At 35.9% G+C, this 24,473-nt stretch overlaps 1 protein-coding gene across 6 annotated transcripts in view; it reads left to right on the top strand.

Annotated features, from left to right (window-relative positions):
- The window catches only part of DMD (dystrophin), a 2,254,125-nt gene that overhangs the window by 1,704,177 nt on the left and 525,475 nt on the right, over positions 1-24,473 (top strand). For all 6 annotated transcript variants that reach the window (XM_040266338.1, XM_040266336.1, XM_040266334.1 and 3 more), the window contains one exon: positions 14,246-14,435. In XM_040266338.1, coding sequence (XP_040122272.1) covers positions 14,246-14,435 — 190 coding nt within the window. The remainder of the gene's footprint in view (positions 1-14,245; positions 14,436-24,473) is intronic.

A 24,473-nucleotide genomic window follows, 5' to 3' on the forward strand; every position in this document is an offset into this window, starting at 1 on the left:
TGTAAAAGCAAGCAATTTTAAAAATACAATTCTGTTCTCTGTGGAGCTGTTAGGATCAGGGATTGGATACACAGAGGGAAAATATTCTCATTCTGTCCCTTAAAATTTCTATTTATTTTCAGTATAATATCCTCATCTTGAAATGTCCCTGTAGCTCTGTATCCATGGTTTTCAACCTCCTCAGATCCAATGCCAACCCCTTCCTTTCTTATAACAAATACTTTGTAACACCTTCTTTATAGTCATAAACTAAAATTTATAGATAATATATCCTACCTGTAGACACTTAAAAAATGATGTTGTAAGTTTTATTTTTAAGAGAAATATGAGCCATTTATAATAAAATAATATGTCTTTCAATATGGAGCAGTTCAGTCTGAGGTTCTAGTTGTCGACACTGAATGCAATATCAACCACTATGGAGTGACGCTAGTGTGTTGTATATGGACTCAAATACTGTGAGTGGCATTGGCCATCCATAGTGTAATTTTCCAAAACGCTAAACAACTTTTAACAAAATCCGTAACAGCACTAGGTAAAATTTTCCTTGGGCTTTCATGACAGTTGGGCTTCCCTAGTAGCTCAGCTGGTGAAGAATTTGCCTGCAATGCAGGCAACCCCAGTTCGATTCCTGGGTGGGGAAGATCCTCTGCAGAAGGGATAGGCTACCCACTCCAGTATTCTTGGGCTTCCCTGTTGACTCAGCTGGTAAAGAATCCACCTGCAGTGCGGGAGACCTGGGTTCAGTCCCTGGGTTGGGAAGATCCCCTGGAGAAGAGAACGGCTACCCACTCCAGTATTCTGGCCTGGAGAAGTCCATGGATTGTATAGTCCATGGGGTCGCAAAGAGCTGGACATGACTGAGTGACGTTCACTTCAGTTCCTTTTCTGAAAATTCCAGTGTCTATTACAATCTTGACAAAAGTACTTTATATATGTATATAAAATTGAGTTAAGTTTTAGGTTCAGGTGTCTACAGGGTCTTGCCCTACATGAGTGTCTAGCTGGACATTCAAAAGGGTAACTTCCCTGGTGGTCCAGTGATTAAGGCTCTGCACTTCCAATGCGGGGGGTTTGGGTTTGATCCCTGGTGGTGGAACTAAGATCCTACATGCTGTGGGGTACAGCCAAAAAGAAATAGAAAAGTATTATGGGACTTAGGACAGTGTTTTGTTCGTGGAGTCTACCATCTGTAGCCCTTCCCCATGGAATGCCAGTAGCACTCTTCAAGCACTCTGTTAATCAAAACTGTCCCTCAGTTTCCAGAAAGCCTCTGTTGTGTTGTCTTTAAAAATTGGTTAAATATTTTTTCATGATGAGAACTAACCTATTGATTAATGAAATAATAATATTCTCTGAAAACCTAACCTCTTTCTTGGTGATCCAGTTGTAATTTTATATGACTAATGAAATCAGCAAACTTTTAAGATCTGCTTGATTGTCTAGAAAAGTCTTTAAATATTCTGTGACTATCACTGCAGTTAAAATCTATTTCCACCATCTTTAGTAAATGTCCTGGTCTCTACAAAAGGGTGATGATGACATTCATCTCAGAGCTATATTAATTAACTTCTAAGTAGATGTTGACAAATGCAGTTGAATTCTGTGTTAAAATCATAGAAGATATTACTGTAGCTACCATGATGAATGCTTCTTAGATGGAGGCTGTGAAAGAAATATGAACCCATTTCTTGAAGAGACTAATCAGGTAATTTAGTAAAACAAATACACACACAATCAGTTTAAAAATATATATATATTACCTATATGTTTGAGGCAAAAAAATATTTTTCATTGAAGAAATTTCTTCAATGGGTAAGCAAAATGCAGCCATCTATTTGAATTTCATCAGGCATTTGACAGGTTCTCTCATTATATTCCTATGACTAAGTTGGAGAAATACTGGTTAGATGCAAGGCAAACTGGATGGTTTAGCAACCATTTCATGCTTTTACACAAAGAATGTACATTAATGGGTCAGTATCAGGAGTTCTCTGGTGGTCCAGTGGTTAGGACTTGGCACTTTCACTTCTGGGGGCCTGGGTTCGATCCCTGGTCTGGAATTAAGGTTTTAAAAAAAGAAAAGGAAAAAAAAAATAGTGTTAAGTGGCAAGGGAAGATCTCTGGTGCTGTGTTATAGTGTTCTATTCTCATCTCTGACAAACTGAATGTTTGTTTTTTTTTTTTAAAGTAGATGAACACTTCCTTTGATTGAGTAATTAATTAGTTGGCCATGCCACACAGTTTGCAGGATCTTAGTTCCTCAACCAGGGATTGAACCCAGGCCCAAAGCAGTGAAAGCATGGAATCCTAAGCACTGGACAGCCAGGGAATTCCCATGCTGGATGTTTTTGTTAGAACCTGAATGGAGCTACAGAGAGGACATCCATTCAAATCTATGAATAATGCACAACAGGGAAGGGAGGAGTATGTTGGCTGACGGAGCCAAATGGGTGCTTGAAAAGGATGACTTTTTAGTCCTTTTCAGTACATGTTATCTCTAAACCAGGCTCAAACTTATAGGCTATCAGAAAATTTGCCAAAGCAATGGATTCATCTTGACAGAAGTTATTGTTTGCTTTGCCCTCTGTTTTTGCAATGCACTTAAAAATATATTGAATTAACATTCCTTGCAGGAGTACTTTTTTTTTCAAAAAATAAATTGTTTTCATGTAAGAGTAGCAGAAATTCAGTCATTGACAATCAAATGTGACATGTTGCCCAGTGAAATAGCCTACCATTTCACTTTCACTGCTAATTTAAAAATTGATGAAAGAGATAAGCTCCAAAGATTTAATATTTGTGCTTCTACAAAGGGAAACATAATTTTGGTCATAAGATTGCTTATTCTTATTTTTAAACATATTAGTTATAACTGAGTGACAGTCTATTATACAATCAATTCTACTATAACAAGAGATATCCACAAGTTATTCTGAGGTTCAACTGAAATGGTATAGGTGAAAGTAATGTATAAATTTTAAAATTCTATGCAAATATAAACTATTATTCAAAAAATTTACATCAAGAAATAATTACTATTTATAAGTATTTTAAAAATGAGGAATTGGGACATTCTCACTTTTAGAAGCTATGCCCGGTTCATAGTAGGCTCATTGACTTTAATTTGGTTTATTGAGTGTCTATTAAATACTAGGAACTGTGGGGCGAAGCCTTGTGTCAAGGGATTAACAAAAAGTTGATATTGATAGATGATGATGATAAAGATATAGAGACATTTTGTAAGCGATATAATCATAAATAAGAGGATTCTTAAAAGCATGTGCAGCTCTCAGAGTGATTCCTTTAGTGTTATAGTTTTAATTGAAAAAATAAATCATTAATGTTTGACTATTCTTCATAAATTTGAATTGATCTTATAGATGGCCATCAATATATTCTAAATTATCTAGTTCTTTTAAATGTAGTTTCTCCCCATAATAATTAATAGTGAGAAAGTAGGAAACTTTAAATCTTTATTTTGATCATTCATTTTAATTAGCTCAAGTTATTTGTAATCCTACAAGTCTTATAAATCATATCTGAGTCATTAAAAGGATTCAAAATGAAAAGAGCAAGGGCAATTCTTTTAGAATCTACCAAGACAGAGTCGCTTTGAGAGATTAATTCATTTCTCAACCGGTCTTATTAAAATATATTTATTTTACCATAAAATTTCTAGGAAAGAATGTGTGAAGTGTTTGGTGTTCTTGTTAGATAGTTCTAGTGTAAAACATTTCTTAAAGATACAGATTTCTGGATAATTTCTTTATAATTAGCAAACATTTACTAAGTTACCATTATGAGAAGGTCACAACTGTATGTATTATAATTTTCTTTTATTTCATAAGAATAAAAATATTTTATTACTGCCCACAATCCCCTCTTTTAAAATGTTAAAATCCTCAAACCTACTTCAAATCCAATGTGCAGTATTCATTTTAATAGTTTTCTTAGATGGCAACTGAAGATGATAAACAAAGGAATAATCTTTTTTTGTCTTCACACAAATATACACCATAATCTGAATTCTTATAATAATCACAGAAAGTAAGGAGCTTTTGAAAATAGTACTATGGAAGGACTGATGCTGAAGCTAAAACTCCAATACTTTGGCCACCTGATGCAAAGAACTGACTCCTTGGAAAAGACCCTGATGCTGGGAAAGATTGAAGGTGGGAGAAGAAGGGGACAACAGAGGATGACATGGTTGGATGGCATCACCAACTCAATAGACATGAGTTTGAGTAGGCTCCAGGAGTTGGTGATGGACAGGGAAGCCTGGCGTGCTGCAGTCCATGGGGTCACAAAGAGTCGGACACGACTGAGCAACTGAACTGAACTGAATATCCTTTATATTTACCTCACAGGGAGATTGGCAAATGTACCTTGAGATGTAAAGTCAGAGCAGACTAGATTAGATGTTTCACGTTTTGCCACTTATTTTGGTAACTTGCCCAGCCTCTCAGAAAATCATGTTTCTCATCTATAAAATGTTGCTGATAATAACAACCTGCCCCATTAACTTCATCAAGTTGTTTAACATATCAAAGAAGAAGATATATGTGGAAAAGCTTGAAAACTAAAGAGCATTGTTTTAGTGCAAAATACTATGGCAATAAATGTTGAATTTAAAGGACTCTCAAAAGTGCATTATTAACCACAAGAGAGTGCTGAGTGAGGAACTAGGTAATAAAAGTCGCAAATATTTAGAGACTATAACTTGGAGTTCATATCAGGAATTATGAAAATCATTCCTATTTCTGAATTCCATTGAGAGACCTGTACTGCAAGTTCATATAATCAGCTGATGATATGTTTTTAACTCCTTCTTTCCTTTTAAAGGGAATCGCTTTATGTTTGCCTTTTGATGGTAGAAAACTGAACCAACTTGCCTTGCTGTCTTCTGAATGTTATATAACAGCATCTACTGTTCTCTTTTTCTCTAAGATATTGAGGATGTGAATGTATATTTGTTTGACTACAGTCTAATGAGACTTCCAAGAGATGATCTTTTAAATTGGTTTCTATCCTAGTTTTCATATATCCTTTTAGAAGAGAAGAAAGCTACTCAATCTATCTTATCAAAACAGGAAAATACATCTTTTAAGGAGATTAACACTACAAGTGACCAAAATTGACTTAAAGAGTCACATTATACAAATCATAGAGAATTTATTAAGAGTAGAAATTGTATCCAGTTATAAACCCAACCCTAATCTAAGTTTATATTCTTCTGGATGGCAGTATCAATGTACATTTTTCTAAATGTCTTTTACAGTGCTATAATTAAACTTCTCCAAAATAGTACCTTAAGGTATTGTATCAGTAAAAAATATATATAAAATACAGATATTAGACTAAAGAATGTTAATCTCTTTGTTAATATTCCAAGGTAGGAAATATATATATATATATATATATCTTGAATACTACGTGTTCGTAATATTTTGTATATTTTTATCAACTTTTCTCAATGATAAATGTCTGAAACACAAGTCAAATGAATTGAGTAATGCAAAGAACAGTACAAAGTACATTTTTACTGCTGTCTCCTAATTTCTTTTAAGAAATATCCCAATACTTTTGGGGAAAGTATGTAATTACGCTTGTTTCCCTAATGATATATTGTGCAAATCTCAATTTTTAAAATACCCATAGAGTGAAAATAAGAGTTGGAATGTATATTTTAAAATTTCTCACATGATTGATAATACCTTATATTCTCTTTACATCCAAATATAAAGTCCAGGTGATTTTATTTTCACTAAAATGTCTGTATCTTTGAAGAAAATAGCTAGCTTCAAAGCTATGGTTTATCTTTAGAGAACTAATCTATTTTCCATGCAAGTATGTTGCTTCTGCGCATGTTAAAAAGTCATCCTGTGTTGTCTGGGGTGACGAAAAGATGGGAATGAGTTTTCTGAGAAGTAATCAGCAATACTTTGGGAACATTTAGGTCATAGTTTCCAATTAACTCTGAAGTGTTTGAGTAATTTAGTACCAAACCTCAGGAGAGAGGGGATAAAAACCTCTTTGATGCATATGTCAGTGAATGGCAAACCAGCAAATCTGCATTGAAAATGGATTTTTTTGTTTGTTTGTTTTGAAACAGAGACCAGCTAGATCTCTCTACTGTAGTTGGAGTGAGAGAATATCTTTACATGTGTGGGTTCCCTCTCAGTAGGTTTCTATGTGTTGCAGTGATGGCTCCTATGGTAAAATAACAAAGAGATGAATTTTTGCCCCAAAACAAAGGCCAGGATTCAGTGGCATAAACTTTCTGGCACTTTCCTTTTTTTTACGACTGCCATGAATATATCAGAGAGGAGTGGACACTAATTTTCAGAGTTAGAAAACCGTCTTTTTCAGGATTCAATACTTGAACTATAATCCTAATTCCACCACTTCCTTGGGTTCAACTTTGGGAAAGTCACTGTGGTTCTCTCAGAATCAGTCTTCCCAACAGCAAAATGAAACTAGCAATGACCTATGAGATATATCTAAAAGGTTTCTGATTGTTATGAAAATTAATTCAATTAGGCAGACTTTTGTTGAGCATCCATTGCTATATTTTGAGATAAAGCCCAGCAGTGATCCCCAATTCCTTTGATAAGAAAAGGAAAAAAAAAAACTGTGTTGAAAAAAGATAGACTTATCACTTGTTAAGGAAATTGACATAGAAGTTCATGAATACAGTGTGATGCATATTATATTCAAGCTACTGTTAGGCAATCCAGATGAACTACAACCTGAATCACATTGTCAGTTCAGTTCAGTCAGTCAGTCATGTCTGACTTTTTGTGACCCTATGGACTGCAGCACACCAGGCTTCCCTATCCATCACCAACTCCCAGAGCTTGCTCAAACTCATGTCCCAAACTCATGTCATGAATCATATTGTAACTATAGGTAAATGTCTAAATATTGGTCTCCTCCACCAGACTTGAATGTGTTAAATGTCAAAGTCCATGTCCATGTCGCACTGACTTTAGTGTCACCAACACCACGCATGACTCCTGGCACATAATACGTGTAGACGAGGTGCATGCATCACCTAATGCATGAGTTGTTGGTAGGCATGTGGAAATAAGGATGAGATTCAGGTTTAAAGATAACCTGTATGGAAGTTGAAGTCAGTGGGAAAGAATGAAACATCCAACTGGAAGCAAATGAAGAAACCAAACATACTGTAGGTAGAAAAAAAAATGGGAGGTTAACTTATGAAATGGTGAGAGAATAAATCTGAACATACTTTTTAAATTTTTGAAGAGTTCTGTAGATAACAGATTTTAAATTTATTTTCTGTGCTAGCTAAGAGCTTTCATCTCATACTCTCTGTCAATAGTTACATTAAAACGACAGAATATTTTTCTCACCTTAGAGTTCAGTAACAGAGGAGAAAAGAGAAACATTCTCTCAGTTGCCAGAACCCTTCTGGGTCATCTATCTAAGTAGATGTTTTCCAAAAACACATAAAGCCATAGTCTTAGAATTGTTGCTAGAAATGGAATGAATAGGATACTGGTCCAAGCATTATTGAATGATTTTGCTTAGATTCATGCTTTTCATTAGTGCACTTTGCCAATAGAATTGCTGGAGATTAAAAGGAAGCCTTCCTACAAACTGCTGTATAGCCATAGGTAATAAATTCTAGCTGCCCCATGAAAATACAATACAGACTTATTTTTTAAACAAAAGCAAAATTAACTCATTGCCTAGCAAACCAGTAGAATCTGTTATGATTACAGAGAATTTGAACTTCAGGTTAACTCAGGTTCTATGAGTAGTGTTTGGCCTAAAGTCCAAGTGCTTGCTGCTAAGGTACTCATTTTCTCTGATTTATATCTAACAAACAAACAAACAAACAAAAAGTATCCTGTAATACTTTCCCTAAAACTATCATAGGAAATGATAGTTGTTAAAGTGCAAATAAACCAGGAAGGAAAGATTGAGAGTGTTTTATTTGGTTACTTCCTGATAATACCAGGGCACAGATGAAAATGTTACTTAGCAGGAGACCAAGTGGTGTGAATTTCCCCAGTTGGTCACACTTTCAGAAACATCTGGGGAAAATATCAGATTGAGCCTTTTTTTCCCAAAAAACATTCAATGTGTTCATTTCTGTTTGGTTATATATAATGTGTGTATAGGTATTTGTGTGTGTGTATAATCATTTAATACAGTGCAGTGATGAACTATCATCCCTGCATATATCTAATCATGGAATATTGTCCATACATTAATTAAGTTCTTCAGCCTTTCCTTGGAAAGTCATAGGCTTCCCTTTTTTATTTTGCTTTTTATGTATTAGGTTGACCCATAACAAATTAGTGATTTTCAACTTAAATAAAAATCTGGAGTCTTAGAGATTTATTCAGAGATACCATGGTGTGGGTGTGTGCATAAGTGTGTGTCTGTGTGTGTGTGTGTGTGTGTGTGAAGGATCAGGGTATATTCTGATTGCCTCATTGATAATCAGTTCTTAAAAAGAAAATGGGGATGCTGAAGACATGCCTTCTGTGATTTTTTCCACTTTATGCAGACTTGTGCAGGTGGGGGGTTGTACTAAGCTCCAACACTTTGTCCTTTCAGTAGATTCTTGCTTCTAATTGGTGATAATGGCTTATCTATAGATCTCCTTAAAGGGCAACCAAAGGTATAGAAGCTCTTCAGGCTCAATTGCTGAGTATGAGAATCCTCCATCCTGTCTCCTTTTGTGACCACAATCTGTGCAAGTGGTTGTATATTTCTTCACATACATTTTTTAGCAAGTATATTTTTCAAAGCTTTATTTAGTATGGCAATTCAGCAGGTCAAGTTCCCCAGAAGTCAGATTCTGAGAAAGTGATTAATGTGTAGGAATTTCTTTCTTTCTTTTCTTTTCTTTTTTTTTGTAGAGTGCTCTCAGGATGAATACCTGTGAGAGAAGAAAGGGAAAGAAGCAGGATAGGGCAGAAGGAAAAGCTAGGCTTCGATGCTTCGATTCATTTGTAACCTCAACATCGATCGATCCTCCTCCCCTCCCCTCCCCTCCCGAATTGTCCAAAGCTGAAGCAAGGGGGCTTCAGTTCAGTTCAGTTCAGTTCAGTCGCTCAGTCATGTCCGACTCTTTGCAACGCCATGAATCCAGCATGCCAGGCCTCCTTGTCCATCACTATCTCCCGGAGTTCACTCAGACTCACATCCATTGAGTCCATGATGCCATCCAGCCATCTTATCCTCAGTCATCCCCTTCTCCTCCTGCCCTCAATCCTTCCCAGCATTAGAGTCTTTTCCAATGAGTCAACTCTTCACATGAGGTGGCCAAAGTACTGGAGCTTCAGCTTTAGCATCGTTCCTTTCAAAGAAATCCCAGGGCTGATCTCCTTTAGAATGGACTGGTTGGATCTCCTTGCAGTCCAAGGGACTCTCAAGAGTCTTCTCCAACACCATAGTTCAAAAGCATCAATTCTTCAGTGCTCAGCATTCTTCACAGTCCAACTCTCACATCCATACACGACCACTGGAAAAACCATAGCCTTGACTAGACGGACCTTAGTCGGCAAAGTAATGTCTCTGCTTTTGAATATACTATCTAGGTTGGTCATAACTTTTCTTCCAAGGAGTAAGCGTCTTTTAATTTCATGGCTGCAATCACCATATGCAGTGATTTTGGAGCCCAGAAAAATAAAGTCTGACACTGTTTCCACTGTTTCCCCATCTATTTCCCATGAAGTGATGGGACCGGATGCCATGATCTTCGTTTTCTGAATGTTGAGCTTTAAGCCAACTTTTTCACTCTCCTCTTTCACTTTCATCAAGAAGCTTTTTAGTTCCTCTTCACTTTTTGCCATAAGGGTGGTGTCATCTGCATATCTGAGGTTATTGATATTTCTCCCGGCAATCTAGATTCCAGCTTGTGTTTCTTCCAGTCCAGCGTTTCTCATGATGTATTCTGCATAGAAGTTAAATAAGCAAGGGGACAATATACAGGCTTGATGTACTCCTTTTCCTATTTGGAACCAGTCTGTTGTTCCATGTCCAGTTCTAACTGCTGCTTCCTGACCTGCATACAGATTTCTCAAGAGGCAGGTCAGGTGTTCTGGTATTCCCATCTCTTGGAGAATTTTCCACAGTTTATTGTGATCCACACAGTCAAAGGCTTTGGCATAGTCAATAAAGCAGAAATAGATGTTTTTCTGGAACTCTCTTGCTTTTTCCATGATCCAGCAGATGTTGGCAATTTGATCTCTGGTTCTTCTGCCTTTTCTAAAACCAGCTTGAACATCAGGAAGTTCACAGTTCACGTATTGCTGAAGCCTGGCTTGGAGAATTTTGAGCATTACTTTACTAGCATGTGAGATGAGTGCAATTGTGCGGTAGTTTGAGCATTCTTTGGCATTGCCTTTCTTTGGGATTGGAATGAAAACTGACCTTTTCCAGTCCTGTGGCCACTGCTGAGTTTTCCAAATTTGCTGGCATATGGAGTGCAAGGGGGCTAGACTTTAATAAAAAGTCCACACATTAACCAGTCGTTGGAGGCAACCTGCCTGCATCCAGCAGCTGGGAGTTAAAGCAAAACACATTGCTGCTTAGTCACTCAGTCATGTCTGACTCTTTGTGACCCCATGGACTGCAGCAGGCCAGGCCTCCCTGTCCCTCACTGTCTCCCAGATATTTCACAGGTTCATATCCATTGAATCAGTGATGCTATCCAACCATCTCATCCTTTGCTTCCCTCTTCTCCTTTTGCCTTCAGTCTTTCCATACTGTTCATGGGGTTCTCACAGGAAAATTACTGGAATGGTCTGCCATTCCCTCCTCCCCTGGACCACATTTTGTCAAAATTCTCCACTATGACCTATCTGTCTCAGATGACCCTGCATGGCATGGCTCATAGCTTCAGTGAGTTACACAGGCAAAGCATACTTCAGTCCTAAAAGAGCGGTCTGGACATCCCAGCACAGCATCCACTATACCAGTAGTTCTCAAAGTTTGGTCTCTCCAGCGTCAGTGATGCTCAAACTTGAGCATATATCAGAATTGCCTGGAAGACTTATTAAAATACAGTTCGCTGGACTCCACAGAGAATTTCTGATTCAGCAGATCTGGGTGGGGCTTGAGAATTGCCATTTCTAATAAGTTCTCAGATGGCACTGATACTGCTGGGCTATGGAGCATACTTTGAGAACCACTGTACCACACTGCCTATATTTACTATGGAGAATGGTGTATGGCGCCCTTATGAACAGAAATAAAACTTTTTGAAGTCAGCATCCCATTCCACATGCCATCAAATTCTCAGCTATTTTTGTGCATTCTATACCTGGACTTGCTGATAATTAAAATTTGTTATATAAAAAGTACTTAACTGATGCAGTAAATTATATTTGTAAAGCATTATTACCACTTTATGATAATCTGGTCATTGTTACTTTAAAGTTCACACCAAATTTTCTCCATGTTTCATAATTTGATAACCTGGATATTATCATTAAAAAATAATAATCTATGTTTGAGTCTTTAGTTTTGTTCTAGGTAATTTTTTATTACTTTATGATTCTCATTGCTACATTTTTTATTTATCATAAATGTCATTTAAAGGCATACGATTATGGAAAATTTTAAAGTATGATATATATTCAGAACTATTTTGAATGCACAAATATGGCATACAAGTACCTTTAACTCATCTAGTCTAGACTTAGCACAATTAAAATTTAAGAATTCAGTGTGCATAGATGGATCTCAGGAAAAAGGATGCAGCCTTAAATCTCCCATACAAGCCAGAGATAACAGTCTCACCTCTGATTGAAGAGATTTCCTTCCATTGCTGCCACTGAATTTTGTCTAACGTACTTCCAAATTGGAAAATATTCAACCCGATGTTGTCAATATTTCAGGTCACAAGGGTGTTGTTTAGGAAAACGGTGCCTTACTGTCCTGAAAGAGTTACTGCTCTTCCCTAAGGGCCTAATTTACAAAGCAGCAAACTTGGTGGGATGATTGGGCTGGAAATCTCATTGTCTCGGTAGAACACTTTCATCTGATTTATGCGCATCACATTTTCCAAATAACTCTTGGAAAGTTATTTACTAGTTACTTTCTCTGGAAGCCAAGGGTAAGTGGTGTTTCTCTTTAAGGTTAGAGAAGCTGGGATGCATCAAACACAGCTCATCATGATGATGAAGCTGATAATAAAATGCACAGTATCTAATTCTCTGCCATGAGGGAGTTTCACACTGCCCCTTTTATTTTGTGTGACTTTGGAGTATGTTAGAAAATACATCAGTGTCTAACCCTGCATTTGTCTCCTGCAATGTGACAGCTTATTTCTATGCCAAATTTGGAGCTAGAGGTGGAGTAAATCTTAGTGATTTCTAATGTACAAGCCAACCTAAAATATTAGCTAGCACTGGCTGAAATTGCCCTATTTGTTGGTCAGAAATGGTCAAACATTAGCAATTACACAGGCTTCAACCTGTATGTTGTATGTTTCACACCAGATTATAACATTACGTTTCTCAGTTTTGTCACAACGGTTCTGAATTTTTTAATCATACTAAATAAATAAATAAATAATAAAAGATACTTTGCTCTTTCTCCCTGCATTGATAATTTGCCTGAAAACTAAATAAGCAAGGAACTAGCAGTTCAGGCTAGCCATTGAACTCCACGAGGTTTAACTGATTTGCCCAACCAGAGCACCAGGCTACCTTTCAGTTGTGCGGTATTCAAGTTTATTTAGGAGTTGATAAATAGCTTAGTGCAATGCTTCCTTTCTTCTAGTTGCTGCACCTCATAAACCTATTCTCCCCTCCACCAGTTAATGCAGACAGAAGATTTTTTATCCAGTATGAGCACCAGAACTACACTGTGGAAGACTGTATGCTCAGCAAAAACCTCACCCATGATGAATAAACAGCTCTTCCGGGGGCTTTGCTGCCGCTGGCTCGGCAGGAGTTGTTTATTGCCTGGTTTGCACATCCCATGATAAAGTTGCTGCTGAAATAAATTGCAGTTTTGCATAATTATTGACAATCACATCTTAACAAGCAGTGTGTATCATATTCAAGTGTTCAGTTTTTTTAAAATCCATTTTTAGCTTATGTTGAATCCCAGAAAGTGTTTGTGTAGTAATAGAAGGTAAATACAACGTTTAAATAGAGTACTAATTTCCTTATTGCAGAAAAAATTTACCTGAATCTTTTTAGATGGGGCTGTTACTGCCTCAGGCAATTTTCCTTCCCAAGCTACTATTATGTAGATGTTTGCTGAGGGCATACATGTGTCTTTCCACAATACATGCACTATATATGTTGTCAGAAAATATGAATAGCTCTTTTGTAGATTTTTGTGTCATTAGGGAATTTAATTCATTCCTTCTATAAGATTAGAGAAATGAGAATGGAATGTGGGCGTAGGGTATTCACATTTTTGAGCAACTATAATATGTGACTTATAATGTGTGAGGCACTCAGCTTCACACACACTGTTGTATTTTCAGTCTCATCAATACAACAATATGTATTGCAGATGAGAAATCAGAAAGGTTAAGTAACTTGTATCACACTCGGAGGAGGACACTGGGATTTGAACCCAATATGTCTGGATTTTAAGCTCCAGTTTTTCCATTACCCATAAAATTTTTCTTTTGGAAAATATTCTTAGTTGTATGACCATCAGGTAATGCAAAAGGAAGCTAATACAATAGTTAGAACTATTAGAACATGCAGATGTTATGCAGATTACATTTTGCACAATGTTTGCTATGAAATATGTAGTTTTTCTACTTCTTAATCTTTTTGTTCCCTTTTGTTCTCCAGTCCCCTTCTCCTTCTTCCTCCAGTGTTCAACTTTCCATTGTAGGTTTGCATTTCTCCTAGCCTATTTAATCATAGTTCCCTGCCTCAGGTAACATTAAAGGTAGGCATGGTAGATTTTAGGGTTTTACCTATAGAGATTAGCTTCAACTTTTACCACATATTAAAATAACCTTTCAAAATTGACCAGCCAAAAGTAAAATGTTTTTTAAAACAAAGATTTTTTTGGAAAATGAACTTTCAAAAGTCTAAAAGTCCAAATACACACACACACATCCTATTCTAGTGGTTGATGCTTTCAAGTGGAGTTTTAGCAGCAACTTACATTTGTTGCAATGTTATGATTTAGTACCTTTGATTTTGCTCTTTTTGTGGGATTCACTGGCTGCACCATTCTGATATTTGAGGATAATTGCATCTGGACATTTGTTCATTTGCAGAGTGAGTGAGCGAGAGACTGCTCTGGAAGAAACTCATAGATTACTGCAACAGTTCCCCCTGGACTTGGAGAAGTTTCTTGCCTGGCTTACAGAAGCTGAAACAACTGCCAATGTCCTGCAGGATGCCACCCATAAGGAAAGGCTTCTAGAAGACTCCAAGGGAGTAAGAGAGCTGATGAAACAATGGCAGGTAAGTCAAGCGCTTCTACTTTTATAACTTGTGAATTCAACCAAAGAATCCTGAGCATTTGTCCTTGCAGTTGATATGCTGTGGACAAAAATAGTGGTTTTATGTGGCCTTATATATTTAGGCTTTGGGGCTAGAAGAAGAAAGAGGGAGAAGCAGAAAATCATTTCTTATTTCATTTAACACCCCAGTCTTCTAAATAGTATGTAGTTTTGACCAGGAAAAATTTGTGCATGAAGCTGGAGCTTTGATAAGAAGAAACTTTGCTCAGAGAAAAGGAATTAGGAGTTGGTTTATTAAATTTGAAAAAGTTGCCATTTTTGAGTGTTTATTTAATATTTTATAGGAAAAGCATCTGTATGAATTGTATGTTTTATTTAGCGTTGCTAACTGAATCAGTTTCCCTTCATTACTTTCCAATACATTTTGAAATGTTAATCTGGCCTTTTGTAGCTTTCCTCCTAACATAATCTGTGAAAATAAAAATGAGATGGCTAACTTTGTCATAGTTGATGATCACACAATTTTCAGACAGTTGTTTTTCCTAGAAACAAAAATTATTGATATAAAATTTCATATGCATAAACAGCAAAAACAGAAGTTTCAGGTTGTTTTATTTACTTGAAATCTTGGTGTGAATCATATTCTATACTTCAGGAAGGCTCCTGATATTTAAATACTTTGGGGACATGATAGAGTTTTCCCTGACCTATATTGGAGTTTGGTTATGTAGAGTTGAGTTTTCCGACTTGAAATAAGAACTTTACTAGTACCACAAAGAAACTTTGGAGTGTTCAAATAATATGACCCATTTTTAGGACTAACTTCAGTTTTTTAATATTTTAAAATTATGGCAAAAAAGTGATAGTGTATTCCAGGTTGAAAAATAATTCCAAAATCAAATCATAGTAAGGAAAGTTTCTTCTCCTCCCTCTCCTTGTTGTTCTCCTTCTTTTCTTCTGTTTTGATATGAGATCTGATCTACTTTGTATATAGAGTAGATGACAGTGGCAATTTATAGCTTCTTGAATTCCTCATTCTTGCTTTATCATTCTCCTCAGACCCCACTTGCTCCTTCACAATGTGTGTTGAGTTACTTTGATCATTTGGAGGTAGTTTGCATAGATAAAGCCAGGTATTGTTCTAAACAGGTATCTCCTATGGCTTGTGGATGTAAATACAGTGTAAGATCTGTTTTTTTGGTCACTCTTAGCTAAATGGTTAGAAAATATGCTGCTAACATATTTGACTTATGGTATTTCATTAAAAAATTTATCTTGCCTTGTAAATGCCCATAAAGCCACCCTAGAGTTTTAACTATGTGGATTCACATATTCCCATCAGCTATGGTAAATAACGAGTAAAACTTTAAGTGGATTGTTTTTTAGCAGATTCCTTCCAAATTAAAGATTGTTCCAGTGAGTCAATTGTGTAATAGAAATTTAATAAAATATTTCTTAAATTCATGGATAAGTATTATTGAAGATAAAACAAGAATACATCCATCTATCTCCTATACGTTTTATATTTGTATCTACAGTACTTTTACAACAAAAATTCATACTGAAACTTATCATGAGAAACTGCAAGATTCTGAATCAGTAGGAAAAAATGGCAGTGTTTCCTAACTATGTTTATTAGGAAAGTGTGGAGAATAAAGTGCATTTTGTGCTTAGGTTTCTAATCTCTTCAAAAACAGTTGGAAATTATGCTGAGGAAATTTTCTTAGCTTATTCTCTATTACTCATTAAAAAATCTATTTATTCTTAAAAACCATGTAAAATTCCCTTAGAGTTCCTGAAAACCTTAGACATACCATTTTTCACTTAACTATAATAGGACTAAGATTCCAATGTTATTTTAAAACAGAGACCATTTTCTCATTCCCTCTCTATTAATATTGTGTCTTCTATAAATTCCACTTGCCTGAGGTTGAAACTACATTTTATGGATAGGAATGACATTTATAGCCAGCTCTGATTTTCAGTTAGATGGCTGAATAATGGTCTTTTGATGAAAGATTTGAAGATGTCATGGTAAAAACTCTAAACTACTGAAACTATTGATTACTGTTAACAGCACATTTCAGCTGATAGAATTGAATCAAGATACTGGGGTTTAAAAGCAACAGCTTGAAAATAAATAAAACTACATACCTTAGGAAATTACATGCAGTTTCAATATTTCAGCTGAATGGAAGTGTTTGCTTTTTTCCCCTCTCTGACGATTTTTTTTTAAATTTTGAACAAAAGGAATGTTCTATAATACGTGTGAAGGAATCAAGCGTAATGGTATGCCTTTCACTTCATTTGCAGAAGCTGGTAGCATTATATTCTTTGTGTGATTCATGCTAGATAGCAAGAATAGTGCTTACATATTAAAAAAGAAATTCCAAATGCCTAGCCAGAATATCAGCTTTCCCAGCAGATCCCAATATATCTATCCAACCCAAAGCAGTGATGTTTTACTTTATACAAATGCTGCAGAATGGAGACAGGGGGTGAAAACCTTCACAAAATAGATTTTTCTCTATGGCTGTCAATCAGTTTTTCTATATATGGCGACTCCAGCTCTTGCTAGACTGCCTATCACTGCTTATCACCCACTTCATAGGATGTTTAATTCTCCCAGCAATAATTATAATTCCTGGGTTTGATAAGCATACATGTATTATGAAACGTATGCTTCCTGAATAGAATTAACCTGATTAATTCCACTCTGAAAGCCATTAAAGTTTCTTCCTTATATGAGAAAAACTAATGTTATTTATTTTGCTTATTAAAAGCAAGGTCAAAAAAATAAATAAATAAAAGCAAGGTCATATTTGTCCCCGTACTTTAGGATGAGGAGATCTTTTCTTATACAGTATTGGTACTTCTGACAGTATAACTGGCATCATAAAGCTAATGTATTTTTACAGCATGCCATATAGAGGCCTGTGTAGCGACAGTTTGAAAAGTTTTAAATTACAAATTTATTCTTAAAATGAAGAATTATATTCATAGTTGTGTCAGATTCTTCCTGTGTCCAAAGCATTTCCTACTTTGGCCCTCAGAGAATTGGTAAAGATGGCTACAGTTCTAAGTGCTAACATAGAACTATTGGTAACCAACTGAAAATGGGTAGACTCTGCATCTTTGCTAATATTTCACAAGAATTTCACCAATCTTAACTGATTCTCTAAGCACTCCTAAGAGATCATTGTAATAGCAGCTTGTAAAGAAGGTATGTGGGGATGGGTGTGCAGTGGGGAGAGATGGTCATAAAGGTAAGATAATTAGGGTCTTTTTCTCAGCAAGAGAGACTATGGAGCAATTAATATTTGAGATGCCCTCATCTGTGATCTGGTTCCTGTCTCAGGCCATATCTCTCAACTGACTCCCTCTTCTGATTTCATTTGTTTTACCTGTGTCTCCTCCCAACCTCCTCCAGCCATTAAAGAAAAACTCTTCTACTAAACAAAATACTTCCAGAGAGAAAAGGTTGATAAATTTTGAATTGTACATCAGAATATACCTGGAAATTGATTAAGCTCTCTTAAATTTCTAATACATTATTGAAAATGAGGGAAAGTAGCTTCTTTAGTGTTGCTCACAATATATTTTGGCCCACTGATTAATTCCAAAGGAATAAGGAAGAATGCAACCTCAATAGCAAAATTAGTATCCTGAATAAATTAGATTGTCACATTTGTTGGTGCATTTGAAAAGAGAAGTAATCTGAGTATCCCTAATTCTAAGAAAAGAAAACCCTTTGTATATATAGCAACCTTTTTTGTTGCTATAATTTGAATTGAGTTTTACATGTATTGTTTAATCTTTCTACTTTGGTGTCCAAAGATTATGAAAGTTTATTTTGATGTTTTTATTTTGCCTAGTGATATCTGCCTGCCATTTTTGATAATATGCAAAACATATAAATGTATGCATATATTATATACATATATATTAAATTTCCATAAAAATGTTGATTAATTCATCAAATCTTTATTAAACACCATTAGATGTCTAGCATGGGGTTAGGACTAGCATTACAAATATAATTAGAGAGGTGTTTTTCAAGCATAGTTCAAAGAACTAGGTTACATAATCAATTTAATGAGTATCAATTCACATTTTTTAACAGAAAGGAATAAAATTAGTAGAATAGAAAAATAACAAGAGTTTATCCCTCTTAAATAAGAGTCAGTATTATTTTGTGAAGCTTTGGTTTCAACTATTTGCATATGCATGTGTATGTATTTGTGTACATACTGGACTAGTGTGTAGCACATATTCAGAAACCTCTCTATTGGAGTATGATTTCTGCCTTTGGGATGCTTACATTCCAGAGGTGAGGATGGTTACACTAAGACAAAATTCTGGTAGTGTGATGAGTGTTACAATAGAGGGCTAGACAGGGTCTAATAAACACAAGATGATTAAGTTAAGCTTGCCAGAGTCTCCAGGAAACTCACCTGGAACACTGCTTTTCAGTCTTGGAAAAGAATTTTAAAATGCTAATTTCTGGATTCTACCCCTAGAAAAGTAAACTGCATTGATCACAGCATGTCCTGTCCATGCTTCTCCTGTCCAGCCAAGGTTGAGAACTTCTGTTTAGAGAAAGTTAGAAGAATGTGTCAGAAGTGAGCTAGATACAGAGTTGAAAAGGGATTTCTGGCATAGGAAACAGCATATTGAAAGTCCTGGACGGTTGGGTAGTTTGAGAATCAAAAGGTACTTCTTTATGGCTGGGGTGGCTGGGGTAGGATTATTATAAGAAATGTGATTGGAAAGATCAGCTGAGGCTAAATTATGTAGAAAGGCAGCATGATAGAGTAGATAGAGTATGAGCCTTGTAGGTAGAAAGATCACATATTTTACCACTTGTTGTCTAACCTTTAAGTCTCAATTATACCCTTCTGTACAAAGAAAATAATGCTTCACAGAATTTTGTGAGAAATAAATGATAGGATACATGTAAAATGCCCACCAGAGGGGCAGAGCGTTGCACTCAAATTGCTCGGTATGTGTTAGCTGTCTTTTCCCTCCTTGTTTCCACCTATGTTTAAGAGTTTGGACTATTTTTAGTCTATGAGAAGTCACAGCATATTTTTAAGCAAGGAAATGGAATAACCTACCTTATGTTTATGTTTTTGAAAGATCGCTCTGGTAACTATAAGGAGAATGAATTGGAACGATACAAGACCTATCCAGGAATAAAAGTTAGAAAGTTATTTCTGTAATATTCCAACCAATAAATGACCATTAAGATGTTGAGGCTGAACAAAGGAAACATATATGTGAGGTGTTTGGAGGTAAAAACTAACACTGTGATGCACTGGGTTGGCCAAACATTCAGGTTATTCTGTAACATCTTACAGAAACACTCAAATGAACTTTTTGGACAACCCAATAGATTATGGGAGGAAGAGCTGAGGGGGAAATGTGAGGTACAGTAAGGAGTCACTGACTGCTTACCATTTGATATGACCAGATGCCTACACAGAGTTGCAGAATTAAAGAGGAGAAATTGTTATAGGAAGAGAAAGCAGCCAGTTTTTCTTTCTCAAGATTACTCCAGCTATTCAGGGTCTTTTATGTCTCCATACAAATTTTAGGATATTTTTGTCCTAGTTCTGTGGAAAATGCCATTGGTGATTTGATAGATTGCATTGAATCTGTAATTTTCTTTGGGTAGTATAGTCATTTTCAGAATACTGATTCTTCTAATCCAAGAACATGATATATCTTTCCATCTGTTTGTGTCATCTTCAATTTCTTTCATCAGCATCTTACAGTTTTTGGAGTATAGGTATTTTGTCTCTTTAGGTAGGTTCATTCCTGGTTATTTTACTCTTTTTGATGTGATGATAAATGGAATTGTTCCTTAATTTCTCTTTTTGATCTTCATTGTTAGTATGTAGAAATGCAACAAATTTCTGTGTATTAATTTTGTACCTGCAACTTTATCAAATTCATTGATGAGCTCTAGCAGTTTTCTGGTAACATCTTTAGGATTTTCTATGTATAGTATCATGTCATCTGCAAATGGTGACAGTTTTATTTCTTCTTTTCCACTTTGTATTCCTTTTACTTTTCTTCTCTGATTGCCATAACTAGGACTTCCAAAACTATGTTGAATAAAATTGGCAAGAGTGGACATCCTGATCTTGAAGGAAATATCTTCAGCTTTTCACTATTGAGTATGATGTTAGTTGTAGGTTTTTTGCGTATGGCCTTTATTATGTTGAGACATGTCCCCTCCGTGCCCACATTCTGGAGAGCTTTTTCATAAATGGGTTGTGAAATTTGTCAAAAGCTTTTTTTGCATTCAATGAGATAATCATATGGTTTTTATTCTTCAATTATACAATGGAATATTATTCAGCCATTAAAAAGAACAAAATAATGCCATTTGCAGCACCGTGGATGGACCTAGAGATTGTCACACTGAGTGAAGTAAGTCAGATGGAGAAAAAGAACTATTGTTTGATATCACTTATATGCAGAATCTAAAAAGAAATGATATGAATGAACTTATTTATAAAACAGAAACAGACTCACAGACTTGGAGAATAAACTTAGAGTTACCAAGGGGGAAGGTTGGGGGAAAGGATAGTTAGGGAGTTTGGAATGGACATGTACACACTGATATATTTAAAATGGATAACCAACGAGGACCTATTGTATAGCAGAGGGAACTCTGTTCAATATTATGTAACAACCTAAATGGGAAAATAATTTGAAAAAGAATAGATACATGTATAACTGAATCACTTTGCTATACACCTGAAACTATCACAACATTGTCAGTCAAGAAAACTCCAATATAAATAAAAAGTAAAAAATAAAATAAAATAATTAAATGGATAACAAAAAAAGAATGCAGCTGGTTTTGAGGTGTCTGTGAATAATAAAGGTAAAAATAACACCTCCCTTGAGGCACTTTTGAATGTGGATCTAATTTGGAGAAAGATATAGGTCAAAGATATAAAACTGAAGGACATCAACATAGACTCCATTAAAAATACATAATATTACACAGGAATCAGTGTCATTTTTACTTGAATTTCTCCATTCAGAAATATATCTAGAAGTCAGTAAAATATTACTTGCTATAGCACAGAATTGGTCTTAAATGATGCCATCTTGTGCTATTTAAAAAGACAGCTCTGAAGATTCTTGTAAATGTTTTGACCATGAAAAAAGGCAAAGAACTAGCAAAGCTTTGGTGTAAAATTCTTACTGTGGAGAACGCAAAAGTATTTGGGTAATATATCCAAGATCTTGAAAAACTCTTTCCAGTTAGGGCAATTAATTTCTTCTCTGATATAAAAATGGAACATTTTGATTTACTTCTTGTTCTACAGTAAGAAGTTTATACACATTCACAATACTATGGATGGTAGTACTCAGGAATAGATTCAAGAGCCACGTGCTTTTTATTTTACTATAGTCAATAATTTATTATGTTCCATGGGGTTCTCGAGGCAAGAATGTCACAGTGGTTTGCCATTCCCTTCTCTAGTGGACCATGTTTGCCTGGCGTGCTGCAGGCCATGGGGTTGCAAAGAGTAGCACAGGACGTAGTGACTGAACAACAACAATTATGTTCTAAGTTTGGACCCTGAAATCCTTGTAGATCACAGAGAAAACCGAAAAAAGAAACAGTGAAAATAATTAAAAGTTTAGAAATAAAGTCAATGAGGACAAATGTTCAAGATTGGTGTTTTAGTGTCTACAATATAGACAGTAATCCATTTATCGTTAACCAGTGATGGAAAACAACCACCTCAGGATAATACAATGAGTTTAACCACTTGATTATAAGAGTTATGACACGCTGAATCATCTTACCATGGTCTCTTTCATATATGAACATGTTAATTCAGTGTATTGAAACTTCAGGACCTACTTTTTTGGTATTACCATTAAAGTTTGCTATTATTAACATCTGGAATGATACAGGGAAGCACTAATTTAAATAACTTTGTAATTCAGTTATTGGATTCTGTAATTTTATACATACTAATTAAAAGAAAGGCCCATATAGGTAAGAAGACAGTATGCCTACTGAAAACTGAATTTTGATAGACCCTAATAACCATTGTTTTTTATTCCCCACAGAACTTTTGTGAGGCTCTTATAAATAAAAATATTAAAGCACTTGAAAAAGTTTCTTCAAGTGAAAGATTCTTATTAATGTTATGAATTACCATTAGAGAAAAGCCAAACTAAAGATGTACTCTTAATATCATACTCTAAAATCAACCGACTAAAATTATATTAATAAGGATAATAATAACTAAATTGTTCTATATTTATAATTGGCAAATCATTTTTACTTTCATTCTCTAATTTGATTCTCACTGAAAAGCTCTGGTATTGGAACTATTTTTCCCATATTCAGATAAGGAGGGTAAAATTATGACAGTTCAGTAATTTAGCTATTATTACTTCTTTGAAAATCAACTGTCCTGCCATTCATCACACTACCATCTTTTCAGTCAGAGAAATTTCAAACCAAATCGTCATTTCTGTCTACATTGCCTTCTCACTTGCCATACTTTCTAGTTCGCTTTCAAGTTCTATCAGTTTTACATCTCTAGTCTTTTACACCTGTTCATTTCTCTCCAGTCCGCTTACCCACCACTCTGATTTATACTCATTCTCTTTTACGTTCCCTCACTCTTTCTGGCATTGCTCCAATCCAACCTGCAGATTGCCATTTTCAATTAAACTTTGTAAAACAGTTTTTATTGTAACTACCTGATAAATTCTATGAGAGCAGGTATTTTATCCACTTTATTCTCTTGTATATTCCTATTGCTTGAGACAGTGCCCAGCACATAATGTGTGTGTGTGTGTCTGTGTGTGTGTGTGCGTGCACACACACACGTGCTCAGTCATGTCCGAATTTTTGTGACGCCATGGACTTAGCCTGCCGAGCTCTTCTGGCCATAGGATTTCCCAGGCAAGAATACTGGAGTCCAAAAGACTGTTCTATACATCTGTGTCTCTTTCGCTGTCTCACATACAGAGAGATGGTATGGGGAGGGAGGTGGGTGGAGGGTTCAGGATTGGCAACACGTGTACACCCATGGCGGGTTCATGTTGATGTATGGCAAAACCAATACAATATTGTAAAGTAAAATAAAATAAAATCTGAAAAAAATAAAAATATAAAGAATGCTGGAGTGGCTTGCCATTTCCTCCTCCAGGGGATCTTCCCAATCCAGGGATCAAACCCACGTATCTTGTTGTCTCCTTTATTGGCAGACTGATTTTTTATGACTACCACCACCTGGGAAGCCTTCAGCACATAACAGGTGCCAATAAATATTCATCAAGTGAATGAAAGAATATATGACTCCCCTGTTCAAACAACTTTCATGACTTCTCAAAGACCTCAGAATATTCTACAAACTCCTTCACCTGGCCCACTAGGATTGGTCCTCAAACTCAGCTTCCTATCTTGTTTCTTCTTTTTCCTCTCCATGCACCCTTTATTGTTGTCGTTGTTGTTTAGTCACTGAGTCATGTCCAACTCTTTGCAACTCCATGGACTATAACCTGCCAGGCTCCTCTGTCCATGGGATTTCCCAGGCAAGAATACTGGAGTGAATTGCCATTTCCTTCTCCAGGGGATCTTCCTGACTCAGACATGGAACCCGAGTCTCCTGGCAGGTGGATCCTTTACCACTGAGCAGCCTGGGAAGTCCCTTTGTATCCTTAAATCCTACTAAATCGCACAGCTAGCCTGTATACTTTTGTGTCTTTGATCACTTCTTTCTTTTCTTGGGAATCCTTTTCTTCATCTCAGTTTACCCAGATGCAACCTGATTTTCAAGGAAAGTCATATTCACATTCTTCCCTTTTCCCTGAGTCCTAGAGCTAGAAGACATCTTGTCTCCTTCTCAATTCCCAAGGCATTTCTTTGCACTTTAAATAACACTTAATGCTTTCTATGTTGTTTTAGAGGGGCTGGAGAAGATAGCATTTAGTAGTGTGGGCTTTGAAGCTTGACTGCCTGGGTTTGACTCATGATTCTGATACTTAC

This window comes from Oryx dammah, unplaced genomic scaffold (assembly GCF_014754425.2).
Source record: "Oryx dammah isolate SB20612 unplaced genomic scaffold, SCBI_Odam_1.1 HiC_scaffold_23, whole genome shotgun sequence".
Lineage (NCBI taxonomy): Eukaryota > Metazoa > Chordata > Mammalia > Artiodactyla > Bovidae > Oryx > Oryx dammah.